The sequence below is a fragment of the Pseudorasbora parva genome, chromosome 12 (genome assembly GCF_024679245.1).
Source record: "Pseudorasbora parva isolate DD20220531a chromosome 12, ASM2467924v1, whole genome shotgun sequence".
In the NCBI taxonomy this organism is placed as follows: domain Eukaryota; kingdom Metazoa; phylum Chordata; class Actinopteri; order Cypriniformes; family Gobionidae; genus Pseudorasbora; species Pseudorasbora parva.
In genome coordinates, this window is record NC_090183.1 from 228,914 (window position 1) to 251,636 (window position 22,723).

The 22,723-nt window shown below is 43.9% G+C and overlaps 1 protein-coding gene across 8 annotated transcripts; it reads right to left on the minus strand.

Annotated features, from left to right (window-relative positions):
* Positions 1-4,379: 4,379 nt before the first annotated feature.
* ddx3xb (DEAD-box helicase 3 X-linked b) lies at positions 4,380-20,956 on the minus strand. Of its 8 annotated transcripts, none has more exons than XM_067458630.1 (20): positions 20,626-20,956; positions 19,806-19,854; positions 19,660-19,707; positions 18,055-18,108; positions 17,085-17,288; positions 16,880-16,994; positions 15,472-15,579; positions 15,110-15,209; positions 14,897-15,032; positions 14,520-14,617; positions 14,344-14,442; positions 13,381-13,541; positions 13,156-13,300; positions 12,017-12,161; positions 10,607-10,657; positions 9,403-9,584; positions 8,864-8,981; positions 8,636-8,789; positions 7,850-7,980; positions 4,380-6,955 (listed from the first exon to the last, which is right to left on the minus strand). In XM_067458630.1, exons 1-20 carry the CDS (start codon positions 20,668-20,670, stop codon positions 6,882-6,884), a joined length of 2,217 nt encoding a protein of 738 aa, XP_067314731.1. In that variant the 5' UTR covers positions 20,671-20,956; the 3' UTR covers positions 4,380-6,881. The 8 variants fall into 8 exon arrangements, with proteins under 8 accessions (XP_067314731.1, XP_067314730.1, XP_067314729.1 ...); XM_067458629.1 differs by having other exon boundaries at positions 16,880-16,991; positions 18,055-18,111; XM_067458628.1 differs by having other exon boundaries at positions 18,055-18,111.
* Between the last annotated feature and the right edge of the window lie 1,767 nt (positions 20,957-22,723).

A 22,723-nucleotide genomic window follows, 5' to 3' on the forward strand; every position in this document is an offset into this window, starting at 1 on the left:
TTTATAATAAAATCACATAATACAAATATCTTTAGTTGTTACTACTGTAAATCTTATTTACTTTACTTTCTTGCATTAAATTATTATGGGCTCTTATTTATTCAGTGTTTTCAGATTATTTACTTAAAAAAATCTCCATTTTAAAATTATATTTATTGAACAATAATGAATTTCAAAATAAACAGAAAATACTGCAAACTTTGCTAAAGAGATTTTCTTTATGTTTCATTTCTTTAGTATGAACTTAGACATGATTAAACGCATTTTCTTTAGCCACTGTATGATACAACTCTTATTTATAATAGCGTTTATTATCTTTTTTAATTTTGTATACGATTCATGTGGTCTTAATAAAATATCATGAATATGACATATGTTATAAATGCTAGTATTAACTCAATCAAAGTGATTATAATGGGAGATATATTTTACAGGCGTTAAAGAGGAGTTAAATGTTCAGTATGACGATAAACCGGCTGGCATGTTCGCCACGCTGAACCAAACACAACACGGCTAAATCTGCGGATAAACCCGTCTGCGATGCGGATCAGGGTTAGTGCCTGTTCATAGGACGACGGAAGTAACGAATTACAACTACTCACGTTACTGTAATTAAGTCGTTTTTTCGGGGGTTTGTACTTTTATGAGCACTTTTTTAATGTGTAATTTTACTTTTTTAAGCTAAACTAAATTAAGCTAACTAATCTACTTCGTTACTTTAAAACTCACGTTTCGTTAGAGCAGACCTCGGCGCCTGACCGGTGAAAATGCGAAAGGAAATCTTATTATCTTCTCAAAAAGCTTGAGGTTTATCTTTTCTTCTGAGATTTAGCTATCGCCTGGAAAACTACCATTTAATATCCGGATTTTACCAGCAAGGGTTATTAGCTTGAAAAATTGCTCACCACCACGATTTCTCTCCACACAAAGTGCTTCTCTGGAACAGTTGCCTCATTACCTCTAGGAATAAATCCTCATTTATACACAAATGGTGTGAATTTTTTTGATGAAAATGGAAACATTTTGTCTTATGAAAATATTATGTTTACCTACAATATCCCCATTCCATTTAAAGGTGGGGTAGGTAGGACTGATCTAAAACACTTTTGTCCAAACTTGTTTAAACTTTCTTTATGTCAGTACAGAATTAAAATGTAAGTTCTCTGAAAAGGAGAGTATAAAAACCGAGTGACTCTAGACTGTTTAATCTGCAATAAACACCGCTCATTATTTTCGTTCGGGACGAAACAAATGATTGGCTGGGGCGACTGTCACTCTCTCTCGCTACCATGGCGACCACCGCTGTCGCTACAGGACCCGCCCACATGCGAACCCTAGGAAGAGGAATTCAAAATGCACAGTGAAGTCAACGAAGACAAACTATACAAAAAAAGGAAGACAGTAAAAGAAAAGGCAATGCACAAGAAGTCTTCGGATAAACAAAGAAATCAAACGCGAGTGAATATGGGCGCGGCTTTCACACGATGGTGAACTGAGGGACCTCACGGCTGATGAACGCCTCATCGCTGCTGTATTTCTGCTGGACAGCTCATCTTTCATTCTGATTATACATTTTTCCGGTTTATGTTTTCATGAAGCATGAAGAGCACATGAAGCTGCCTAATATAGCATCACATTACTGAACATAAAGTTACAATATTATACACTTAGCCATTAGCAGAGATGATAAATACTCAACATGTTTAGCTCAAGTTCATCGCTGTCGTGTTGAATTGCGCAACATTTATCTTTAGATAACAAAATGCATGTGTGTAAGATAGTACACCGCATCCAGGAACTGTTTTTAGAGCTAAGTTAGCTTTAGCTACTGCTAATCAACAACACTTTCATCATGAAACTCTTACATGCTAAACACAGTGTATGTTATCTCATCTTCATCACAGTATAACTGATGCTACTGGGGACACATGATGCTACCCGTGTTTAGCTTTGCCTTATAAATATAACCAGCTCGTTACCGAATCAAACACAAATATATTTAAACTTTACCAGTAGCGGTATTCTAGCTGGATCGTGAGGACTAAAGACCTCTCATCAGTTTATACTCATCCTGATAAAGTGAGATGTTTTATCACATGTGATTCTGACATGATGTCACTGCATGCACTCCGCTCGTCTCAGGTCAATAATGCGTCTTCCAGCTGATTGGTCGGCGTAGCGCGTTCCTGTATTTTGGGGGCGTGGCTTTGGAAAGAGCCCAGAAGGAAGAAAGATGGAGTGAATGGGAATGATGAGCTTTCTTTAAGAGATCACATGTAGATTCATCAGCCATCAGCTTTCAAATATAGAATTATCAATGCCTGCGTCTCAGTCTGCTCCCTGGTTCAGTAGTCAGGGCACTGATCAGGACATTAGTCAATGGGCTGATCCCTGATCAGTGCCCTGACTACTGAACCAGGGAGCAGATTGAGACGCACTCAATGTTTTTATACACAAACTCATATATAGCGGTCTTGACCAAGCGGCTCCTCCCGCGGTCTCTCGAAGCGGATACGGACGTGACAAACTGCAGTTCCTCGACTGGCCACTAGAGACTCTCGTTGAGGCTCATCTTAAAGGTGCCCTAGAATGAAAAATTGAATTAACCTTCCCATAGTTGAATAATGAGAGTACAGTAGATGGACATCCCATACTGTGAGTCTCAAACACCATTATTTCCTCCTTCTGATGTTAATCTTGTTTGTGAAAAACAGGCGAATCTCAACATAACGCCACTTGTGACGCAATCGCTGGGGTCATTAATATGCACATCATTTGCATGTCAGCCCATGTTCACATCAGGCGGAACTGCAGCCGAATCATCAGTTCATCTGATAAACAAACGTCACGCGAGGAGAGCAAGAACGGCAGATCATGGAAATAAGTGTCATGTTCAGGCTGTGCGGGGGACGGGAGGACTTTTCATAGCCCTCCCACAGATGAACAGTTATGGCTGAGGTTTATTATAATCGGATATCGCAACAATTTAACTCAAAGTTGTTCGTTTGCTCGGCCCATTTCACCGTGGAGAGTTTTCCTAACCTGGAGTAATATAGCAGGAGTCGCTCAGCGTCTGAAACTGAAGAAAGGGCCGAGTCCAGCCGGATTCCTGCGAGCGGTAAGCCGTGATTTATCCACTTATCGACTGAAAAACCCATTTCTGATTAAATTGAACGTTTCTTAGTAAGATAACATTACGATATCCCGTATTGTTGATCCAACGCAAGATGCTAGTGTTGGAAACCGCAAGTAGCTCACATTACGGTTTGTCAAACGACAGGTTAATATTATTTCCTGCCAATGTTGTCATAAAATCCAACAGTAGATACGGATGTCGATCCCTTCTGACGGATTTAAATCTAAATTAGCCTAAATTCCATCAACACAACTCAGAAGCTAACTACGTTTACTACGACTGTTTAGTTGCTTACAGATCGCTCACTCAATCCTTTAATGCCACCTTCTCCATATCAGCTGAAACGAGTCATTGGATAAGGGTTTAGTCAATTTGTTAAATAATTATACATGAGAGCTGAAGTATGATGATTTTGCAGCGGGTGCGTAGTAAACATGACTGACTTTTGTGAATGGTTTCTACATTACTCTGTTTGGCTAAATAAATCTACTTTTAAATCAGGACTCGACTGTCAAACTATACCGTTACTGTAAACAACATAACACACTACGCAGTTCAGTTCGTGATTCAGTTGAGAAGCGATCATTGTCAAATCATTGCCCTGACGGATGGTGTAGATGTGTTAGCTGTGCAGTGAAACAGCCAATCAGAGCAGAGCTCAACATTAATATTCATGACTCTTCCAAATAAAGCAAAAACAGAGCATTACATCCCAGGGGTAATTTATAGGGTTGTAAATGGAGCTGTAAAACTGGATCTGGACTATTTCTGCCCTTAAATAAGCCACACACCCTCTGTGTAGATATCAGAACAATTTAACATTGATTCAGATCATTCTAGGGCAGCTTTAAAATTCCCACCTTTACAGCAGAAAAAGACAATGTTTAGTCTGGGACAAATTGTGGTTGTCGTCCGTTTGGTCTCTTTGTCTGGGGGGACAATGAAGGGCGTGGCCACTTTGAGTGACAGGTGTATAGCCGTTTGTCTGCTGTCTGTTAGCCATCCCCTAAGCTCCGCCCTCATCCCGCCTCTCTGCCCATGTGCTGTTATCGGGCGAGATGTGCGATGGCCAGCTCGACTCCAGAACGCTATGGGTGACGTTATGGACACAGCAGCCGTATTTGTTGACATTAGTCTCTGGTCTTGACGTGGTTTCCCAGCCTCCGCACGCCATTGGTCGATCTCAACAGAAGGAGAGCGAGTGACAGAACCAGCCCTTTAACATTCAGAGGCAAAGACACACTTTCTGTATTTGCAATTTCCAACTTTAATTTGGTAAAATCATACGATAAACACACATTTAATTTTTCGTGCAGTGCACAGCCTCTAAACTAGTACGTAAAGCAAATACTCTAACTCTAAGAGCTGCGGTGGCGTCCTCTGAGCCGCGGCGGCCGGTTACCGCCGTTAAGACCCAATCCAGCCGACACCGTCAGGGAACGCCACCGCCACGCCCAATATGCAAATGCAACAATAGAGAATAACCACATGTTACTTAAGATTGCCGTGTGCCAGACATTCACTGGGGGTAAAGACACAAATAAAACAAAATAAATACTGGAAAACAAAAACGAACAGAAAACAACTGGAGATTCTGAACACTTTGCACTGATACACATTTACAAAAATATTTCTGTAACTTTTTCCAAACCTTGGCATGGTTGTTTAGCATTCAAATTGTGGCTGCCAATTCAGAGTTCGAGTGATCGGATTGAGACGCGTCGTCAGCGAGACGACTGCAGATGCGAATTTTGGCGGAGTCCAAAATGACCTTAAACATTAAAAAGCTCACACTACCCCGAAAAATATAAATTTCACGCATACGGGTGACATTCAACATTCAAGTGCCAGTGTTTTTGTACTGTCTTTTGGTCAAGTTACTTGAAACTATCACTTTTAGGCTTATAAAAATAAATATTTCTCAAAAATGCTTAATAAATTACACAAACTAGCAGCAAAAGTAGAATCTAGTAATCTGTGCAAATAGCTAAATTCCCCACTGCTAATCCCCCTGGTCCCAAATCAATCCTGGTTAACTATTGGAGAACCCTTCCCCTTTTGTAAACAAGCTGCGTTTTCGCTATCTTCACACACAATATTTGGAAGCTTAAGGACACGCACTCAAGACATTTATATAAAACCCTAGATGTGCAATAAAACGACTTTGTAAAACTTGAAGGGCCGAGAGTAGCACCACTGCTATCAAGTTCCCACAATACTGCTTCAGCTCACCTTTTCCGAAGAGTTCATCATGTCGAAAGGCACAACACGCTTGAGTAAATCTATTGCACTTCAGTTAAACGCATCCAGCTCGACCCGAGCGCGGATAAACGGCGCAAGGGACTTTAGAGAGCCCCGACTTTTGGCCAGGGATGCCACGAAACCTCCACTTCAGGCCAACCAATGAGAGTCTGCTTTACGCTGAAGACCGACCCCAAACCTGGGGGATACGAGAGCCGTGTAAAGCCGAGGATGTCTTTCGGAATTCAACGCAGCTTGAAAAAGAGAGAAAAAAAAACTATAATAATAAGAGTGAACAAACGTTACTTGTAACAAACGTAAAAGCCTGCTGCAGAAATCGATTTGAAAATCTCCTTGACCAAAAAACAAGAACACTAGCATGCGGATTTCTCCAGAGACGAGCCGGGCGTTCAGGGCCCAATCGCTCCGAATTCGTGGTCCTAGAGTAGCCATTTGAACCTTCAAAAGGCGCCACAAGCCTGCCATTATCAACTTCGAGAATGGGTTTAGAAGGAGGAAAATCAAGCTTAATCCAATTGCTACCTCCATGACATTCAAGGAAGAAAAAAAACCAAAGTAAACAAACACGGTATTCGAGTAAACGGCTAGCGTGTGGCACTGAGCTAGCTGCCGACGCTAGAGTCCCACAGCTCAAAACCATGAAATTTGAGATTATAAACTGGAATGGCTTGGTCTCTTTTCTCAGAAAGACTACTGTCTCTAATCGATACCTCTCCAGGATAGAGTGAGCAAGATCTTTTCCTTCCAACATTCATTATTTTAAGTCTCGTGATGCGGTTTGACCACACAAGAGCGCACAAGCCAAATTGGGGCGGGGGGGGAGGAGTCAGAGGGGTCAGGCCTGTGACATCATCACCGGCGACCCCATTAGAAGAAATTTCAGTTCAAAATGAGGTTGTGACAGACCATCCCAGAGTTTGCCAAGGTTTGATTACATCCAAGCTTATTTTGTTATACCATCCAAAACCAAAACAAAAAAAGTTATTTTTTGGGGGGGGAGGAGGGGAGGGAGGGAGAAAAAAAAAGAAAGAAGAGGGGAAACATTTGTCAGCCAGACGTTTGAAAAAAGGAAAAACCAAAAAAAAACACAGCGAGTATAAATTTAAAGGCACAGTACATTAACAAACGAATGATTCTCATTTTAGTAGAAAGAAATGAGATGTAGTGGAAAACTAGAGTCCCAGAATCTAAAGCAAACGTCCGCCTCCTGGCCTTTCCCCCTTCAGTATGGTCAGCGCTCGCGTCCTGCTACGGTCAGAGCTTCAGTCGTCCTGGCATCCCATAATCCCACGGAGGTCAAGCCTCTCCGCATGGGGTCAGAGAATCACAGCTGGTAATGTACTGCAGAGTTCTTCAAAGCTACACAGGGTATAAAGTCTGGCTATGGTACATCATGTGGTTTCCATTCAGTGAGTTTGGCATGGTGATCCACTGTAATCGTGGGGAGTGGGTGGGGTGAGGGTGAACGGTGAAGGAGCGAGTCCTAGTTTCCCCACCAGTCCACCTGGGAATAGTTTCCTCCATAGCCGTCGCTGCTGTAGAAGTTCCCGAAGCCGCCTGAGGAACAGAAAAACGCTTTAAGACGCACTCACGGTTCCAGACATCCAGCATTCGGTACCGATACCCATAAAACGACACTTTCACCGCATAGACTTTTGCAGAAAGAATCCACAATTAATCACCAAAATGTTCTCTCAATGCATTCGTGTTTTTATGAAGCAACACTGCAATAGTCAGTAATAAAACATGAACAAACATTAGAAGACGTAGCTAAACTACAACAGAGAGTCGCATGAAATGACGCTTGCGTCGCCTTAAATTCAAACAGTGTTTTCAGTGAGTGTACACGCTAGTGTAAGATCCTGCCACTTCAAGGTTTTATTAAATGTCTATTATATTTCCCTCATATCGTCAATGTACTGATTTCCCCCTGTGCTACACACACTCATCGGGCAGCTCTTCTGTCAGAAGGCGATTATAAACTGGGCTTCAGTCCGGCGTGAGACCCCTTCAGGCTCAGTCGGCTCAAGAACGTGCACACAAACGCACTCACTGTTCTTTTCCTCTATAGGCTGGTATTCTTTTTTTGGTTTATTTATCAAAATGTTCTTTTATATGTTAACGTGATGTTCTGTATTTCGATCACAGCTTTAAAATGTTATGAGAAAACGTTTTACGAGTGTTTATCCACAGCATTACCTTTTAGTTAAACCTAAATAAGAAAGCCATTGTCAGTTCATAGGCAGGTTTGGTCGCTTTATTAAAAGTTGTTGCGGTGTGCAAAGGAAAATAAACATAGTTTAACCCTCCTGCTGACTAGTGTCGTGCCCCTCCCAACCCACTCACACACACACTTCGACTATCAGGCGACCATTCGACAATTGATTCGAATGTGGAAGTCCTTAGTCTGGGACAGCCCTGGACAATATTAATAGTTAAAGCGAGCCTCACCGCCGCCGCCGCCGAATCCACGGTTCCCGCCATGGCCTCCGGTGCTACGGCCTCCGCGGCTGCCGAAGCCTCCGCCGCTGGTGTTGCTGCTGGTCTGACGGTAATCTCTGGCTCCAAAACCACCAGAAAACCTGCGAGACAATCACATTAATGAGCTGCCCAGGGCACGAGCACATGAGGAACTCCACCAGTTAAACTCCACAGACATCATGTTTATTCTTCCAGTGTTGAATGTCTGTGGACGAGCTCAGACCTCATGTGTGGCAGCATCACTTTGGCATTTGCTTTAGACAAAGTAATGTATTTACTCTAGTACCTTTCCGCCTGGATTTGGCCGCCCCAAATTGAAAAGCCTCCCACACACACACAGTGGTCTAGGTTCAAAATGTTGGTGTCATTTTACAGGAAACCCTTTGAAGTCACAAACACTGCTGAAGTCATGAACGTGTGAGTATAGGTTGTCTGAGGTGTAATACATTACAGAATTTTTTCCACCATTTCCTGGAGTTTAGTGGAAACCGCCCAAACTGTCTGCCAGTGCTACAGCTCACAGGGCCTGAGTCACACACTTTCAAAAATTAATTTATAACCAAAAAATTAAATCAAAATGTTCACTTAGCAGTGTTTTATGCAAGTTCAAAGCGTTTCCTGTAAAAGGACACCAAAATGTTGACCTTCGAGACCACAGTATGTGTGTATGGGAGGCTTTTCAATTTGGGTCGGCCAAATCCAGGTGGAAATCCCCAAAGTTCCCATATCTTGAGGTTACGGAGCGGATAAACTCGCCTCTTGGAGCGTCCGCGGCTGCTGCTCTTGTGCTGGTGCTCATAGGCCAGGCTCTCCAGCCAAGATGGCACTTCCTGTTTGGCCTCCACCAAGATATCCAGCAGGTCCTTGGTGATGTTGCCATTCTTATCATTGAAGAATGAGGTGGCGAGACCTGTGAGGAGCAGAGCGCTGAATTAGAACTGGGCCGACAGCTGCAGATAAAGGCTTTAAGGTCTCAGCGCTCACCTAGATTGCCCACGCGGCCGGTTCGGCCAATGCGGTGCACGTACTCCTCAATGTCACTCGGCAGGTCGAAGTTAATGACGTGCTTTACATTGGAGATGTCCAGCCCACGAGCCGCCACCTGTGGGAGGAGAGCATTTAGGAACTGCACCAAAACACACGATAAGACCCCAGCTGTGGGATCTCGATGCCACTAACTCAGCTGGATTAGACTGCTGACGATCTGACATGATCTCGGCTTGGCTTGCTCAGTTGGGGACACAAATTATGATCAAAGTTATTCAACTAAATATACAAATAAAATGAATTAATCAGGTCTTATTTAATTCTATAAACTCTAATACTGATCTGCCAACATTGTCTCTCTATGATAAATTAAAATAAGCTGATAACATCACTGTTTACTCCAGAACGACTGTACAGCCAAATCTAATTCTGCTGCAGTATTGTCCTGTTTAACACTGAAGCTGCTCTGACACAATCGCCGTTGGAGAAGAGCGATAGAAATAAAGAAGATTGATTGATTGATTCAAGGTTCGTACGGCTGTGGCCACGAGGATCGGGCATCTTCCGGACCGGAACTGGTGCAGGGCTTCCTCTCGGTCCCTCTGGGATCGATCCCCATGGATGCTGGTGCAGGCGTAGCCTTCCCGGTACAGGAAGTCCTCAAGAGCATCCGCTCCCTTTTTGGTCTCAACAAACACCAGAGTCAGAGACTCTTTACCTGAAGGACGAGATGAAGGAGATTAACACCTGAACACGTCAGCATGAGGAGCTAATGAATGGCTAACGGGGAGTGACGAGCATTTGGATCTCATAGAAGTGAACGGTAACATTTAGGCTGCATTTACACTGCAGGTCTTGATTCCTATATCCGTGTTTCGGATGATCTGCTTTGTTCATCTTTTAAAGCGACCCGTATCTGATATTTGCATTTACACGACACTGGCCAAAGAGCCAAAGGCGTTCCTAACCGGGAAAGGAAGTGAAGCGGCGCGATACGCAACAGATGCAGACAAAATGATTATTCAATGTTTAGCTGTCCGCACTTCTCCACATCTCTAAAGGTCAGCATATTTCTCGTAAGGCGGAGAAAAAGAGGAGAGCTCTCAATCGCAGTTTGTGTCGTCATTCGCCTTCCTTTCTCAATGACCTTCGACTCGCATTCACTGGAGAATCTCTGATTGGACCGCTTATGGCAGACGCTAACGCACGGATTTATCCCACATCTGAGTGAGGCCTGAGTCTGATCTGAGGATATCAGAACACACACGCTTTATTCCTGCTCACACCGCCATGGCAGATCCAGATCGGATGACATGTGAACGTGCAAGCGGTAAAAAGTGCATGTATTCTGATGATCTGAGCCACATGAGGGAACTTTTTCCGGAATTGGGTCACTTGAAGCATGCAGTGTAAACGCAGCCTAGAGACTACTGTAGCCAATGGGGTCCTGCTAAACGCAGGAGTCATGTGACTTTACAGAGCAGCACCTGATTGGCCGCATGCCACTTCATGCACAGATCCAGCCGCAGGAATGAACCCCTGGAAAAGAGCATGACTACCGGGGTGGGGTGGGGGGGTGGGGGGACATTAAATAATAATCCTAACACCATTTGATAACTATAGATCTCATTTGACATGGCAGAGGGGTTGGAAAACAAACAATGTTCAAGCAAAATGAAGACGTGAGATGAGACTTGCATTTGTTCCACTTCCCGTGGAGAGATAAACGTCTCTACTCACCAGGTTTTTCTACGTTCTCCCCCGTATTGTCCTGAACCTCACTCGGAATAACTAAATAGAATCAGACCTTATGATGAGCTTCAACAAATATCAGTTTCATTCTTGATATGGTACACATGGGATCAGATGAAGCTCTGCTGAACTATGGGGCGATCTTAACATTGATCTGACATCACTGTTTTAAACTGGCTTCATTATTGATCATGAATGATAGGGCTGGGCGATACATAAAAATAAAAATCTCGACATTGTCAACATTTTTACGATATTCGATATACATCTCAATAAGTTAGCACTTATTTTATATATAAAAAAAGAAATTCTCTTTTGCCCCCATTAAAAACAAACTATTTAGAAAGTGTTTACTTTTACTGAACAGGTTGGGATGACCTTCTCATGATACGAGTAATTTAATATTTCAAATGTACTTTTATAACTACAATATAGAGTTTATTAATTTATCTTTGTTTTTTAAAATAAGCAAAACATGCAAATTACAATGAGGAAAACAGTGCTTTATTTTCAGCTTTAGGTCTATTTAACAGTAGAAGTCAAGAAATAAATCTAATACCAAATAGGATTATAAAAAAAACTGCTAGTCTTGACTCTATAAATTACCATACACTGACTCTTAAGCAATATATTAAAGTTGTTTAGCCAAGCATGGAGTGGTTTTCTATTTTTCATTGTTGTTTGATTAACATTAATCACACAGAATATGCGCTCCGGCCCTTTAAGAGCTGCACAGATCCAATACATTTGATACTCAGATTTTTATATATATATATACACACACACACTTTATTTTTTTCACCCTGTCTTGTATTTTCATTGTATTCATTATATTTTGTATTTTATGTGGAACTTTAATTGCGGCTTTCTTGGCCAGGGCTCCTTGGCAAAGAGACTTGATCTCAAAGGATTTCTCTAAAAAAATAAGGGTAAAAAAAAACATTTCTAAAATAAGTCATGTTTCTGCGCATATAGATTTAACTCTTCTGCTTCCAATGTTAAGTGAGTAGTGGAAGCAGAGCTGTTATCTGGTAACGCTTGAATTAGAAATATTCAATATTCACGATATCTTCAAATTTTACGTCGTCAAAATCGTAATGAAATGGCTAATTTTCGATATATCGCCGAGCCCTGCGTTTACTAAAGCAGAGAGTTGAATTCTGCTACAGAAGTACAGCTGACCTGATCTGTGGCTAACTCACTGAATCTAAAGGCCATTTAAAAAAAAAAAAAAAAAAGCAATTCTCCTTTCACACTGAACTGAACCCCGGAAGACCTCAGAGGGACCTCAACCTGAAGATTACTTTAGTCAGCTCTCAAAACAAGCTAATCTCAAATATCACACCCTGAGTGGAGAGCAGTGTGCCATCATGGCCACACACACACAGATGAACGTACCTGTGGCATTGAGCAAGTCAAGCAGGAAGGACCGCTTGTCGTTTTCTTCAACCCAAACCACCTTCTGTGTGATGTTCTCTGAGGTAGAGCCGACCCGGCCCACAGCCAGGAAGATGTACTCCTCCAGGAAGTCACGAGCCAAGATCTGAGAAACGTTAAAACCAGAGACTAATGTCAACAAATATGGCCGCAGTGTCCATAACGTAACTCAGCGTTCTGAAGCCTGAAGTAGAGTCGAGCTGGCCATCGCACATCACGCCGGATACCGGCACATGGGCAGAGAGGCGGGATGTGGGCGGAGCTTAGGACTAGCAGACAAACGGCTATACACGCGTCACTCCGTGGCCATGCCCTTAATTATGCAGAACTTAAAAGGCTTAAAATAATGTAAACGAATGTTAAATTCACCCCCCTCAGTTGACATTAAGGGCAAAATTAGCCGTATCGATTACCTTGGTAAATAATGCGGTTATGAATTCCGTGTATTGATTCATGATTCGGATCGCCAGTGTCTCGTGATTTCAGCAGTTTGACACACGATCCGAATCATGAATCGATTCGCTGACTCATAACCGTTTGAATCTTTATTTGAGGATTGAACACAAACGCGGAAGAGAAGCCAATGCTGAATAAAGTCGTAGTTTTTGTTATTTTTGGACCCAAATGTATTTTGGATGCTTCAAGAGACTCTAATTAACCCACTGATGTCTCATATGGACTACTGTGATGATGTTTTTATTCCCTTTCTGGACATGGACAGTATAGTGTGCATACACTTGCATACGCTCTCGGACTAAATATAAAATATCTTAAACTGTGTGTGAAGATGAGCGGAGGTCTGACGGGTGTGGAGCGACATTAGGGAGAGGAGTTAATGACTGACATCTCATTGTTGGCTGAACTAACCCTACCTATTGTACAGCCTGATATCAAATGACAACTGAGATCTTGCAGTGTGACATGGCTTACATCGGGATCATGATCCTACAGTCTGACAAGCAACATTTGTAAAGGATTTCGAAGATTTGCACCGTGTGCAGGACCTATAAGTCACTTCCGTATGGGCTCAAACAGAAACTGGAGGAGCTGACGCTTGGTTAAAACACAATGTCCGATAAACCGCCCAACCCTAAACTCACCTGGATCTCTTTGGGGAAGGTGGCGCTGAACATCATGGTCTGTCGGAGCCCTTTAGGGGGCATCGTGTCCTGCTCCACAATACGCCGAATCTGAGGCTCGAAGCCCATGTCCAGCATCCGGTCCGCTTCATCCAGAACCAGATAACTGATGACAGAAGCACAGCGCTCAAGGTCAAGCCACAGTGAGAACCCTTTCTTGGTAAAATGGGCAGATCTTTGACATACTTGCAGTAGTCCATGCCAATCTTGCCCCGCTCCATCATGTCCACCAGACGGCCGGGCGTGGCCACCAGAAGATGGCAGCCTCGCTCCAGATCGCGGATCTGCTGCCCAATATCAGCGCCTCCGTAAACCACACAGGGCCGCACGTGAGAGCGATACGCAAACTACAGGACAAACAGCACAGATCAGGTTTTAGGAACACCTTTAAGACCGATTAAACATTACTGAAGGGAACATACATTCAAACAGCCAAGCACACAATGAGTGGTATTACACTTTCCATCTTCATAATTTTATTTACAAAAAGCTAGTTTTTAATCACTCAAGATTTCTTGATCAAAAAGATGTCTGCCAACATGTTCATAAAGTCAACTTGACACATCTGTCAGTGTATGAAAATTACTTGCATTTGTTTTAAGCACAAGCACTGCATTTTAACAAATCCTGAGGAAGATCATTTCTGCGCTGCATGTGATTTAATAGCGCCTTATGAAATCTGCTTTATTTGAATTGTTTTGGCCTCTGCTTTAATGAATAAATGAGTCTCTCGTTGATCTTCTGAACACAAATGAAGATATTCGAGATGAAATGGACAGATTTCTGTCCTCCATTGACAGGCTAAGCGACTTGCACTGCCGCTTCAGAAATCTCAAAGAGAAACGGATCCGTACGGATGGAGCGGATTATTCCAGATGTTCTGAAGAGACTCCATGGCTTTATATGAGGAAGGAAAGTCTGAGGGGTTTGAGCCACATTAGGGCGAGGAAGCGATCCTAGGATTCTCATTAATGGTGAACTGGCCCTTTAAGAGTCGGCCTGAATGTTGATTTGTTCACACACACTCTGACAGTAGATTACATTATGAATGGATTCTGCTATCAGGTCCTCTAATTTAATGCCATGATATTGAATTTAAGACGTTCTGCTCCTAACCCAAGACCTGCAGACACTGATGAGGTTCATTACCTTCCTGGCCTCGTCGTAGATCTGAAGAGCCAGCTCTCTTGTTGGGGCCAAAACCAGAGAAATGGGATACTGCTTACGGCGGCCATATTTCCCATTTTCCTGAGGACAAGAAAGCCAGAGTTGAGATGAGCAGCATTAGCGCCGTCTCCTGATGTATTCCAGACAGGAAGCAGTACCTGAGCGCTGTTCTTGGCAGCCTGCAGCGCCTCTCCTGGGCCCTCGGTGTAGATCTGGCTCAGCACCGGCAGCAGGAAGGCTGCAGTCTTACCAGAGCCTGGAGAGAGAAGGCAACAGACGCGGGTCATTCAAGCACACACTATAGCAAAATACCGCAAATGCACATAAATCACTATCTGAATGATTTAATAGCCTGCTTCAACATTCTGATCACACACACATCTTGAGTACTCTTGTAAACCCAGTCGACATCAGATATATCAGAAAGAAACCAGATGCGTGTCAATATGATCCGTGCATTAGCTCTTAAAGTGACCGGCGGCTAACAAGCTTTTTTCTTCAGTCTCGCACAGCTGTAGCAGAAACACAAGCTGACCTGTCTGAGCGCACGCCATCAGGTCCCTCTTAGACTTGATGATGGGAATGGCGTATTTCTGGACCGGAGTCGGCCGTGTGTAGCGGCTCAGGCCGATGTTGCCCATGATGATCTCGCCCATCTCCAGATCTTGAAACTAACACACACACACAGCTGATGTATTAAACACTATACATTAGCAGCCCAACTCTAGCTCTACTTTAGGATACTCACACTCTCAATATGCTGTGGACAGTTGTGTCCTGTGGCTTCAACAGGAATGTCGTCATATTTCTCAAAGTTAATCCCTGTGTTGCTGGCGGCGAACAGCTCACTGCAGGAAAACGGGAAAAACACGGTCAGCCAAAGCCCTGTGTGTGTTCCAATCAATGATGCATGTGCAAGATTAGCATGAATGAACAGCACCACAACTACCTCATTCCGCTGCTCTTTTCTGTTGAATTATAATAAAGTCTAATAGTCATTAAGAAAAAAACAAGGAAAAAAATGGAAGTTGCTTAATGAGGCCAAAACTATTCACACACTGGAAATAGTTTTGTTTTGGGGTCAAGGAAGCCCTTCAGCTCAACACTCACTGCTCCTGGCGCTCATTGGGAGGCAGAGGTTTGGACCAATCCTCCTCATCTCTGGAGTCATCCACCCATCGGCTGCTTCCACCGCCGCCAAACCCGCCGCGCTCGTACCTGCGGAGCACAGACCTGCTTTAGCCACGTGAGGGATGTGCGGTATATGGTTAATAAAAAAAAAATACAATATCAGTGAAGTTAGGAAAGCTGCCAAGGGAAATGTGGTCTTGTGTGCTCCGTGCTGACGTCATTTTTTTGCTGCCGCACCCTCGGACACGTCGAGTATAACCAAGGCCTAGAGCTACACGCAAGTCGGCCGTTTGATAAATACAAGTTAATTCTTCAGTTCAATCTTTGGGAGTTAAAAGGGCACGAGAGTTCCTGTAGAGATAGCAATACAAAATCTGCTTTTTTTACCAAATGAGATGTCAATGTCTTCTCTCACTGTATCAATCTCACGAGCGCTCCTCAGAGTTGGTCAAGTTCAGTTTGTGCATGATATAACATGTTAATACTGTAGCCTAAATTGTGGATAATTAAGCAATATATCATACGGTGAAGGACATTTCTGGAGTGTTAACGATTAAAAGAAAAGACAACAACAAAAGCATAGAACCGAAAACCGTGATACGAACCGAGCCGCCCCTAACATGCACTTAATCATCCATTGCAGTTCATCCATTTCATTTATTGTTTTTGGTATTCAAGAGCAAGTTTGTGTTAACAGACAGAGAGTCCATTGCTTTTATTGTTTTGTTAATTTAATGTGGATATTTGAAACATTCTGTTTTCAGTGTTAAATAGTCTTTAGAAATATAAGTTTACTGCTCTTTGAAGAGGTGGACCTCAGGACATTAGCGCTCGTCCGGATCAGTGGATTTCTTAAAGGGGCAGAATATCTCGAGGAGAAATTACAACACATGAGCACCGCTCACACTGAGAAACTGTGCTAAACATTCACAGGTTTTTAGATTTATACAGTCCTACATTTATTTGTCCATTCAAAACTACAGTCTCAATTATTTAATGCAGTTGTAATTTTTCAGTGTAAATTTAATTAGATTGATAATGAGCCTATAGTGTCTTATTTTAATTTAATGCATTGATCCAATTTACCAATATAAAATGAAACCTGAATCATAGCCTATATTTAATAAGATTAGGGGGAAATGCCCTTTATAAAAGGAAAAAACATCAGCAATATGCAGATTGAAATATGACAGCTGATTTAACACTGGTGAGTATATTGCTTCAGAATAAATTATATTTACAACACAATTTATACACAAACAATCTTTTACTCTGACGAGTGAATTAACAATTTACTTGTCCGAAGAACAAGCACCTGAACAGGCGTAATGTGAAGCTTAATGTCAGGCACACGGTAAAGCTTTTAAGAGTGAGAGAGAGGCCTTACCGCCCCCTGGAGGAAGCTCCGCGGTCACTGAAGAAGGAGGATTTGCCGCGGTCGTTGCGTCCACCGAAGCTGTTGTAGGCTGTGTCTTTCTGGGCATTCCAGCCGCCTCCATCTGCTGTCAAATGCACACACACACACACACAACAGGTCACCACCAATCAGGCCGTGAGGTCAGAGGTCAGCAGTGAAGCGAGTGGAGACGCGCCTGCGCTCTGCACTGGCTGGATGGGGCTGAAGCTGGCTTTACCCCTGAAGCCTCCACCTCCTCTTCCTCCGCCGCCGCGGTCGGACCGCATGGAGCCGCGGCCGCCGAATCCTCCACCGCCACCGTTCATACGCACGTCACGGCCATCATGGAAGCCGTTCACAAAGCCATTGCTGCGGCCATTATCCCATCCGCCCGGAGAATCTGCAGGAATAAAACAGAGCACGGATAGAGGACAACTCCGGAGAAAAGCGACCCTAGTGGTGATTAACAGATGGTTACCGTCGCTCTCTGGGATGCGTTTTAATGGAAAAACAGATTAGCTTATAACACGAGTGTATGGGGCACAGGGTAGTGAAATTAAATGGCTAGTTAATGCCACAAACAAGGCTCAAAATAGCCTCACACTAACAGCAGCATAATGAGGGTCCCTACATGCAAACCGCAGCATTGAGAACTTTGTAAGAGTACAAACAGTTTAATAAGAAGATACTTTATAAAGACAGTCCATTACACAATTACAGACAGCAGCCATCTTGGACAACAGTCTCGACCAGTCGAGCGCTGTGCTATGAAAATGCATCCCAGAGAACGATCACCTCTCTAACCATCTGTTAGTTACCCCTAGGGGCATTTCTCACTGGAGTCATCCTGCGTGTAGCATAACCACGCTAGACGAGTCTCCAATCGGCCTTTACATGAGTGAGTGGAGGGGTCGGAGGTCAAATGCGAAGCAGTTAGTCAATGGGGATGGATAGGATAGGCAGGCGGTCTTCAAGAGTAAACTAAAGCAAAGCAAAGGCCGGCCTCGTCTGAGCAGGGCCTGTGGACCACACTTGGGGAACCACGTTTGGAAACAAAAGTTGCCAGAATAACCGGTTAGCTACGATCCCAAGCGTGTGCGGAGCATTAATCGTGGAATCATGCATAACTGAGCATTTCCTCAAGGGTTCTCGTAGCAGACACTTACAGCTCCGTCCTGGTGCCACGGAGTACCCGCTCTGCCTACCAGAGGAATAATCTCCTGCTAAAAGAGAAAACGAGTGGTCAGGGCCAGAGGGAGAAGACCAAAGGTCAAGGGGCATCTCAACGGAAACCTAAACCGCAGTCACATAAGCGGAGCTTGAATTTCAGCAGCACGCGTTTACATGCCAGAATAAGGAGGACTCGTGTGATTGGACAACACATGGAGGGGACAAATGATCCAACAATCCCAGAGGAAACCCAGTCGGACCTGTTGGGATCAGCGCCACACGCAGCAGTGCAGAGATGGACACACAACTTCATTACTGCAGTCACAGTAAAGCACTGCTGGTCAGATATTACTCCGTTACAAGGGAAAGTTTTAAAAACAGATTTTTACTGCAGTAAACGTACAGAAGTATTTGTTTTCAGAAGTACTTAAGTATCAAAAGTAACTTTCCTTCTTCATGTCGCCGCATTATTGTATTATAGTTGTATAAATGCACATTATGCCATCATGGTTTAAGCCAGTCAGTGACGCTCCATCTGACACACTAGCAGACGACTAACTTAAACTCATTTAAATACTTGTAGAAAAGTTACAAAGCTGCTGTCACTTTAAGGCCGAATGCACGGATCCAATACACTGATACACATCTGATATTCTCACACTGTTCACCTTCACTGAAGACAGAATCAACTTTGTTTATGTCAATACTCCACTAAATGAGCATTTGGACATCCGTCTTCTTCCATTTTGCTCTAAACTATAAATCAGTGTTTAATAAATGCTGTGAAATCATTGAACTTCACGAGACTCTACAAGAGTGATTCCTGAAAGGCTTTCTGCAAAAACCCAAACACCTTTTAAAGAAGAAAAAAATCATCACTGACTTTCAAAGCTGCGACAGAAACGACTTTCCACTTCGAGGACCTTGATAGAAATGTAGTGGAGTAAAGAGGACGATATTTGTCTTTCAGATGGAGTGAAGTTAAAGTCAGAAGATTACAGAAAAAATAATACTCCAGTAAAGCACAGAGACTCAAACAGTGAACTTCAGTACAGGACTGGAGTAGATGAGCTGAGGGACTGGCCAGATCTGGGCACGCACTAGCGGAGAACACGGACTTCACATCCTACAGTCATGCGGCGCCACAAACACAGAACACGGCTTTAGTGTTAGAATACCACAGCACTGGACACATTAGGCCTCCATCTCTCACTCACACACACGATCAGCTGCGGTCCTGACGCCTGCACTAGACTGTGATGGCCAACACAGGTGTGTGTGTGTGTGAGCACTTTACCGGGTCTCTTCCTGTCATCATTCAAACCGCACCAGAGTTTGTTTAACCCAAACCTGCCTTATCCCACATACACACTCCATATTCCTAATCCTACCCACACTAAACTACCACACTAACGGCTAATGAGCCCTAATCAGGGCTGGAGGCAGAAGGCAGGTAACGGTGAGAACTGGACCCGATCTGAAGCCTGATCCAGACGTTCAGCCTTCATTCATAATGCCATGGCTCAGAGAGTCCCATCACTACAGTTACAGTCCTAGATGTGGACGGGCATAACCAGGAAGCAGCTCGGAGGAGTACGTACCGTTCTTGGAAGCTTCTTTGTTCCTTAGATGAGGTGGAATGTAACGCCCTGGTGAAGGACAGACATGTTAGCAAACACACACACACACACACACACTTCATCAAGATCAACGTCAGGGCTTGAGCTAAACAGCATTAGGTACTCACTTCCATTGACTCCTTGAATATCAGGGTTGTTCAAGTCTAGGGCAGCGAGCTGAAAGAGAAGACATGATGTGATGAGGACACACACACACACCTGAACGGAGTCACGTGAGGAGCGGATGACGGCACTTCCGCCAGAGGGCGCCCGCGAGCTCCCGACACCGGAGACCAGAAGCTGTTCTATAATTTACCGTCCAGCTAAACCGTGAAATCACGCGAGCTCTTCCGCAGAATATGCGGTGAATGGGTTCGGACTCACAACTACACCGATACATGATCACACACACATTAAACGAGCCCTGGGGACACAAAGCCCAGTGAATTAGGCCACTACAGCTTTATCGCGTTATGACCATCGCCAAATAAACACATTAATGACGTGTGTCCGGTGATATAACAAAATCTCCGTTTGGGTTAATCTAACGCACAGAAGTTGCATCAGATCATATTAAGACATGACAATATTTACAACCTGATGGCGAGTCCGGCGAAACGGAGAGCTGGTCAGACAAAGGGCCGAAGCCGCTTCACCACAGGCCCGAGTGACACACACACACCAGATTAAAGTTCCCCTCGCGGTGTGTGTTAGCGTCCGAGCGAGGGGATAAAGGACACACACCACACACACACACACACACATCTCGACGCGAAACACGCCAGCCTCGCTAAACGCTCTGAAGCGTCAGATGAAGGCCGCGATCCGCCGCAGCTCCGCCATCATCCGCTCGTCCTCAGCAGCTCCTCCATCTTAAACACGCAGCGCCGCCTCAGCGCTCCCGCCGGCGCGAGACAACCCCGCGAAAGCCCCCGGAGCCCGACTCACCTGCTGGTCTAGACCGTGTACATTCTCGACGGCCACATGACTCATAACGAACGAGTGGATTGGGTTGATCTCGAGAAAAAACGGGTTTCTTTGTTTGCCGGTATGTTGCTCGTGCTCGCGCTGCTCGTGTCCTGTGATTCCTGTCGGTTATGACTCGTAACTTCGAAAAAAAAATGAAAGAAAAACGGTTTGTTCCAAAACGTAAACGTTGCTTTAAACTGAAACGTGTCGGTGTGAATGTCCGTCCGTGTGTCTGAGGGGACTGCGCGTCGACGAGAGTCGGAACTCGAGCTGCGCTTCTTTCTCGGTGTGAGGGTGAAATAAGAGCGCAGCGGACACCGCGTCATCTTATTGGACGACACCAGCCGACGCCGGTACCACGTGACGCGATCTCGCGAGACTTGGAGCTGTTTACAGTAACCACTGCGGCCTAGTGGAGACGGAGAGGCGCTTTAAAGTTGATCTCCGGTCAGCCATTTCACGCTCCAGAAGCGCGAAGCCACATTATATATATATATTTTATATATATTAAATTATATTACACTAGAGTTGATTCATGAGTGGATCTAAAACATGTAACGCGAACACAATATCAGAACTTCGAGAAAAGCTCATGCCAAACTAACGTAAATAACAACAACCAATAAATGACTTTCCTTCCATTGTTATGTGTTTAGTGAAAGAGCCTTCCTTCATCTACATGTGTGTGTGTTTGTGTGACTGATAGTGTGTGACGGATAGCGTATGAGTTTGTGTGACAGTGTGTGTGACGGATAGTGTATGAGTGTGTGACTGTGACAGTGTATGTGTGAGAGCCTTCCATCATCTACATGTGTATGTGTGTGTGTGACTGTGTACAACTGTGATAGTGTATGAGTGTGTGACTGATAGTGTATAAGTGTGTGTATGAGTATGTTTGATTGATTTTGTATGAGTGTGTGTGTGTGACTGTGATAGTGTATGAGTGTGACCGTGATAGTATATGAGTGTGTGTGACTGTGATAGTATATGAGTGTGTGTGACTGATAGTGTATAAGTGTGTGTATGAGTATGTTTGATTGATTTTGTATGAGTGTGACTGTGTGTGAGTGTGATGGTGTATGAGTGTGTGACTGTGATAGTGTATGAGTGTGACTGTGATAGTATATGAGTGTGTGTGACTGTGATAGTATATGAGTGTGTGTGACTGATAGTGTATAAGTGTGTGTATGAGTATGTTTGATTGATTTTGTATGAGTGTGACTGTGTGTGAGTGTGATAGTGTATGAGTGTGACTGTGATAGTATATGTGTGTGTGACTGATAGTGTATGAGTGTGTGTGACTGATAGTGTACGAGTGTGTGAGACAGTGCATGAGTGTGTGTGTGACTGTGATAGTGTACGAGTGTGTGTGTGACTGTGAAAGTGTATGAGTGTGTGACTGTGATAGTGTATGAGTATGAATGTGTGTGTGACTGTGAGTGTATGAGTATATGTGACAGTGTGTGTGACTGAGTGTATGAGTGTGTATGTGTGTGACTGATAGTGTATGTGTGACAGTGTGTGTGTGTGTGTGTGTGTATGAGTGGGTGTGTGAGTGTGTCTGACAGTGTGTATTACTTTGATCGTGTGTGTGACAGTGAGTGTGTATGAGTGTGACTGTATGACTGATAGTGTGTCTGTGTATGTGACAGTGTGTTACTGTGAGTCACACACACACACTCTCACACACACAGATGCAAATGCACAGGCTCTCACACAGTGTGTGTGTGAGAGTGTGTGACTGTATGAGCATGTGTGTGACTGTATGAGTGTGTGTGACTGTGTATGCAGTCACACACACTCTCTCACACACAGTCAGACACTCACACACACAGTAACACATACTCAGTCATACACATGCTCATACAGTCACACATTCACACTGTGAGAGCCTTCCATCTGTGAATTTGCATCTGCGTGAGTGTGTATGTGTGAGTGACAGTGAGAGTGTGTGTGACTGAGAGTGTGTGACAGTGAGAGTTTGTGAGTGTGTGTGAGACAGTGTGTGTGAGAGAATGGGAGAGAATGTTTGTGACAGTGAGAGTGTGTGTGACTGAGTGTGTGAGACTGTGTGTGA

What these genes read in the sequence shown, in the direction of transcription:
- ddx3xb (XM_067458628.1), bottom strand. Translation starts at nt 20,670, where the DNA reads ATGAGTCATGTGGCCGTCGAGAATGTACACGGTCTAGACCAGCAG. An exon ending in TACACGGTCTAGACCAGCAG is followed by an intron (nt 19,855 to 20,625) that starts GTGAGTCGGGCT and finishes CTTCTCTTTCAG; the next exon opens with CTCGCTGCCCTAGACTTGAA. An exon ending in TGACTTGCTCAATGCCACAG is followed by an intron (nt 10,658 to 12,016) that starts GTACGTTCATCT and finishes GATTCTATTTAG; the next exon opens with TTATTCCGAGTGAGGTTCAG.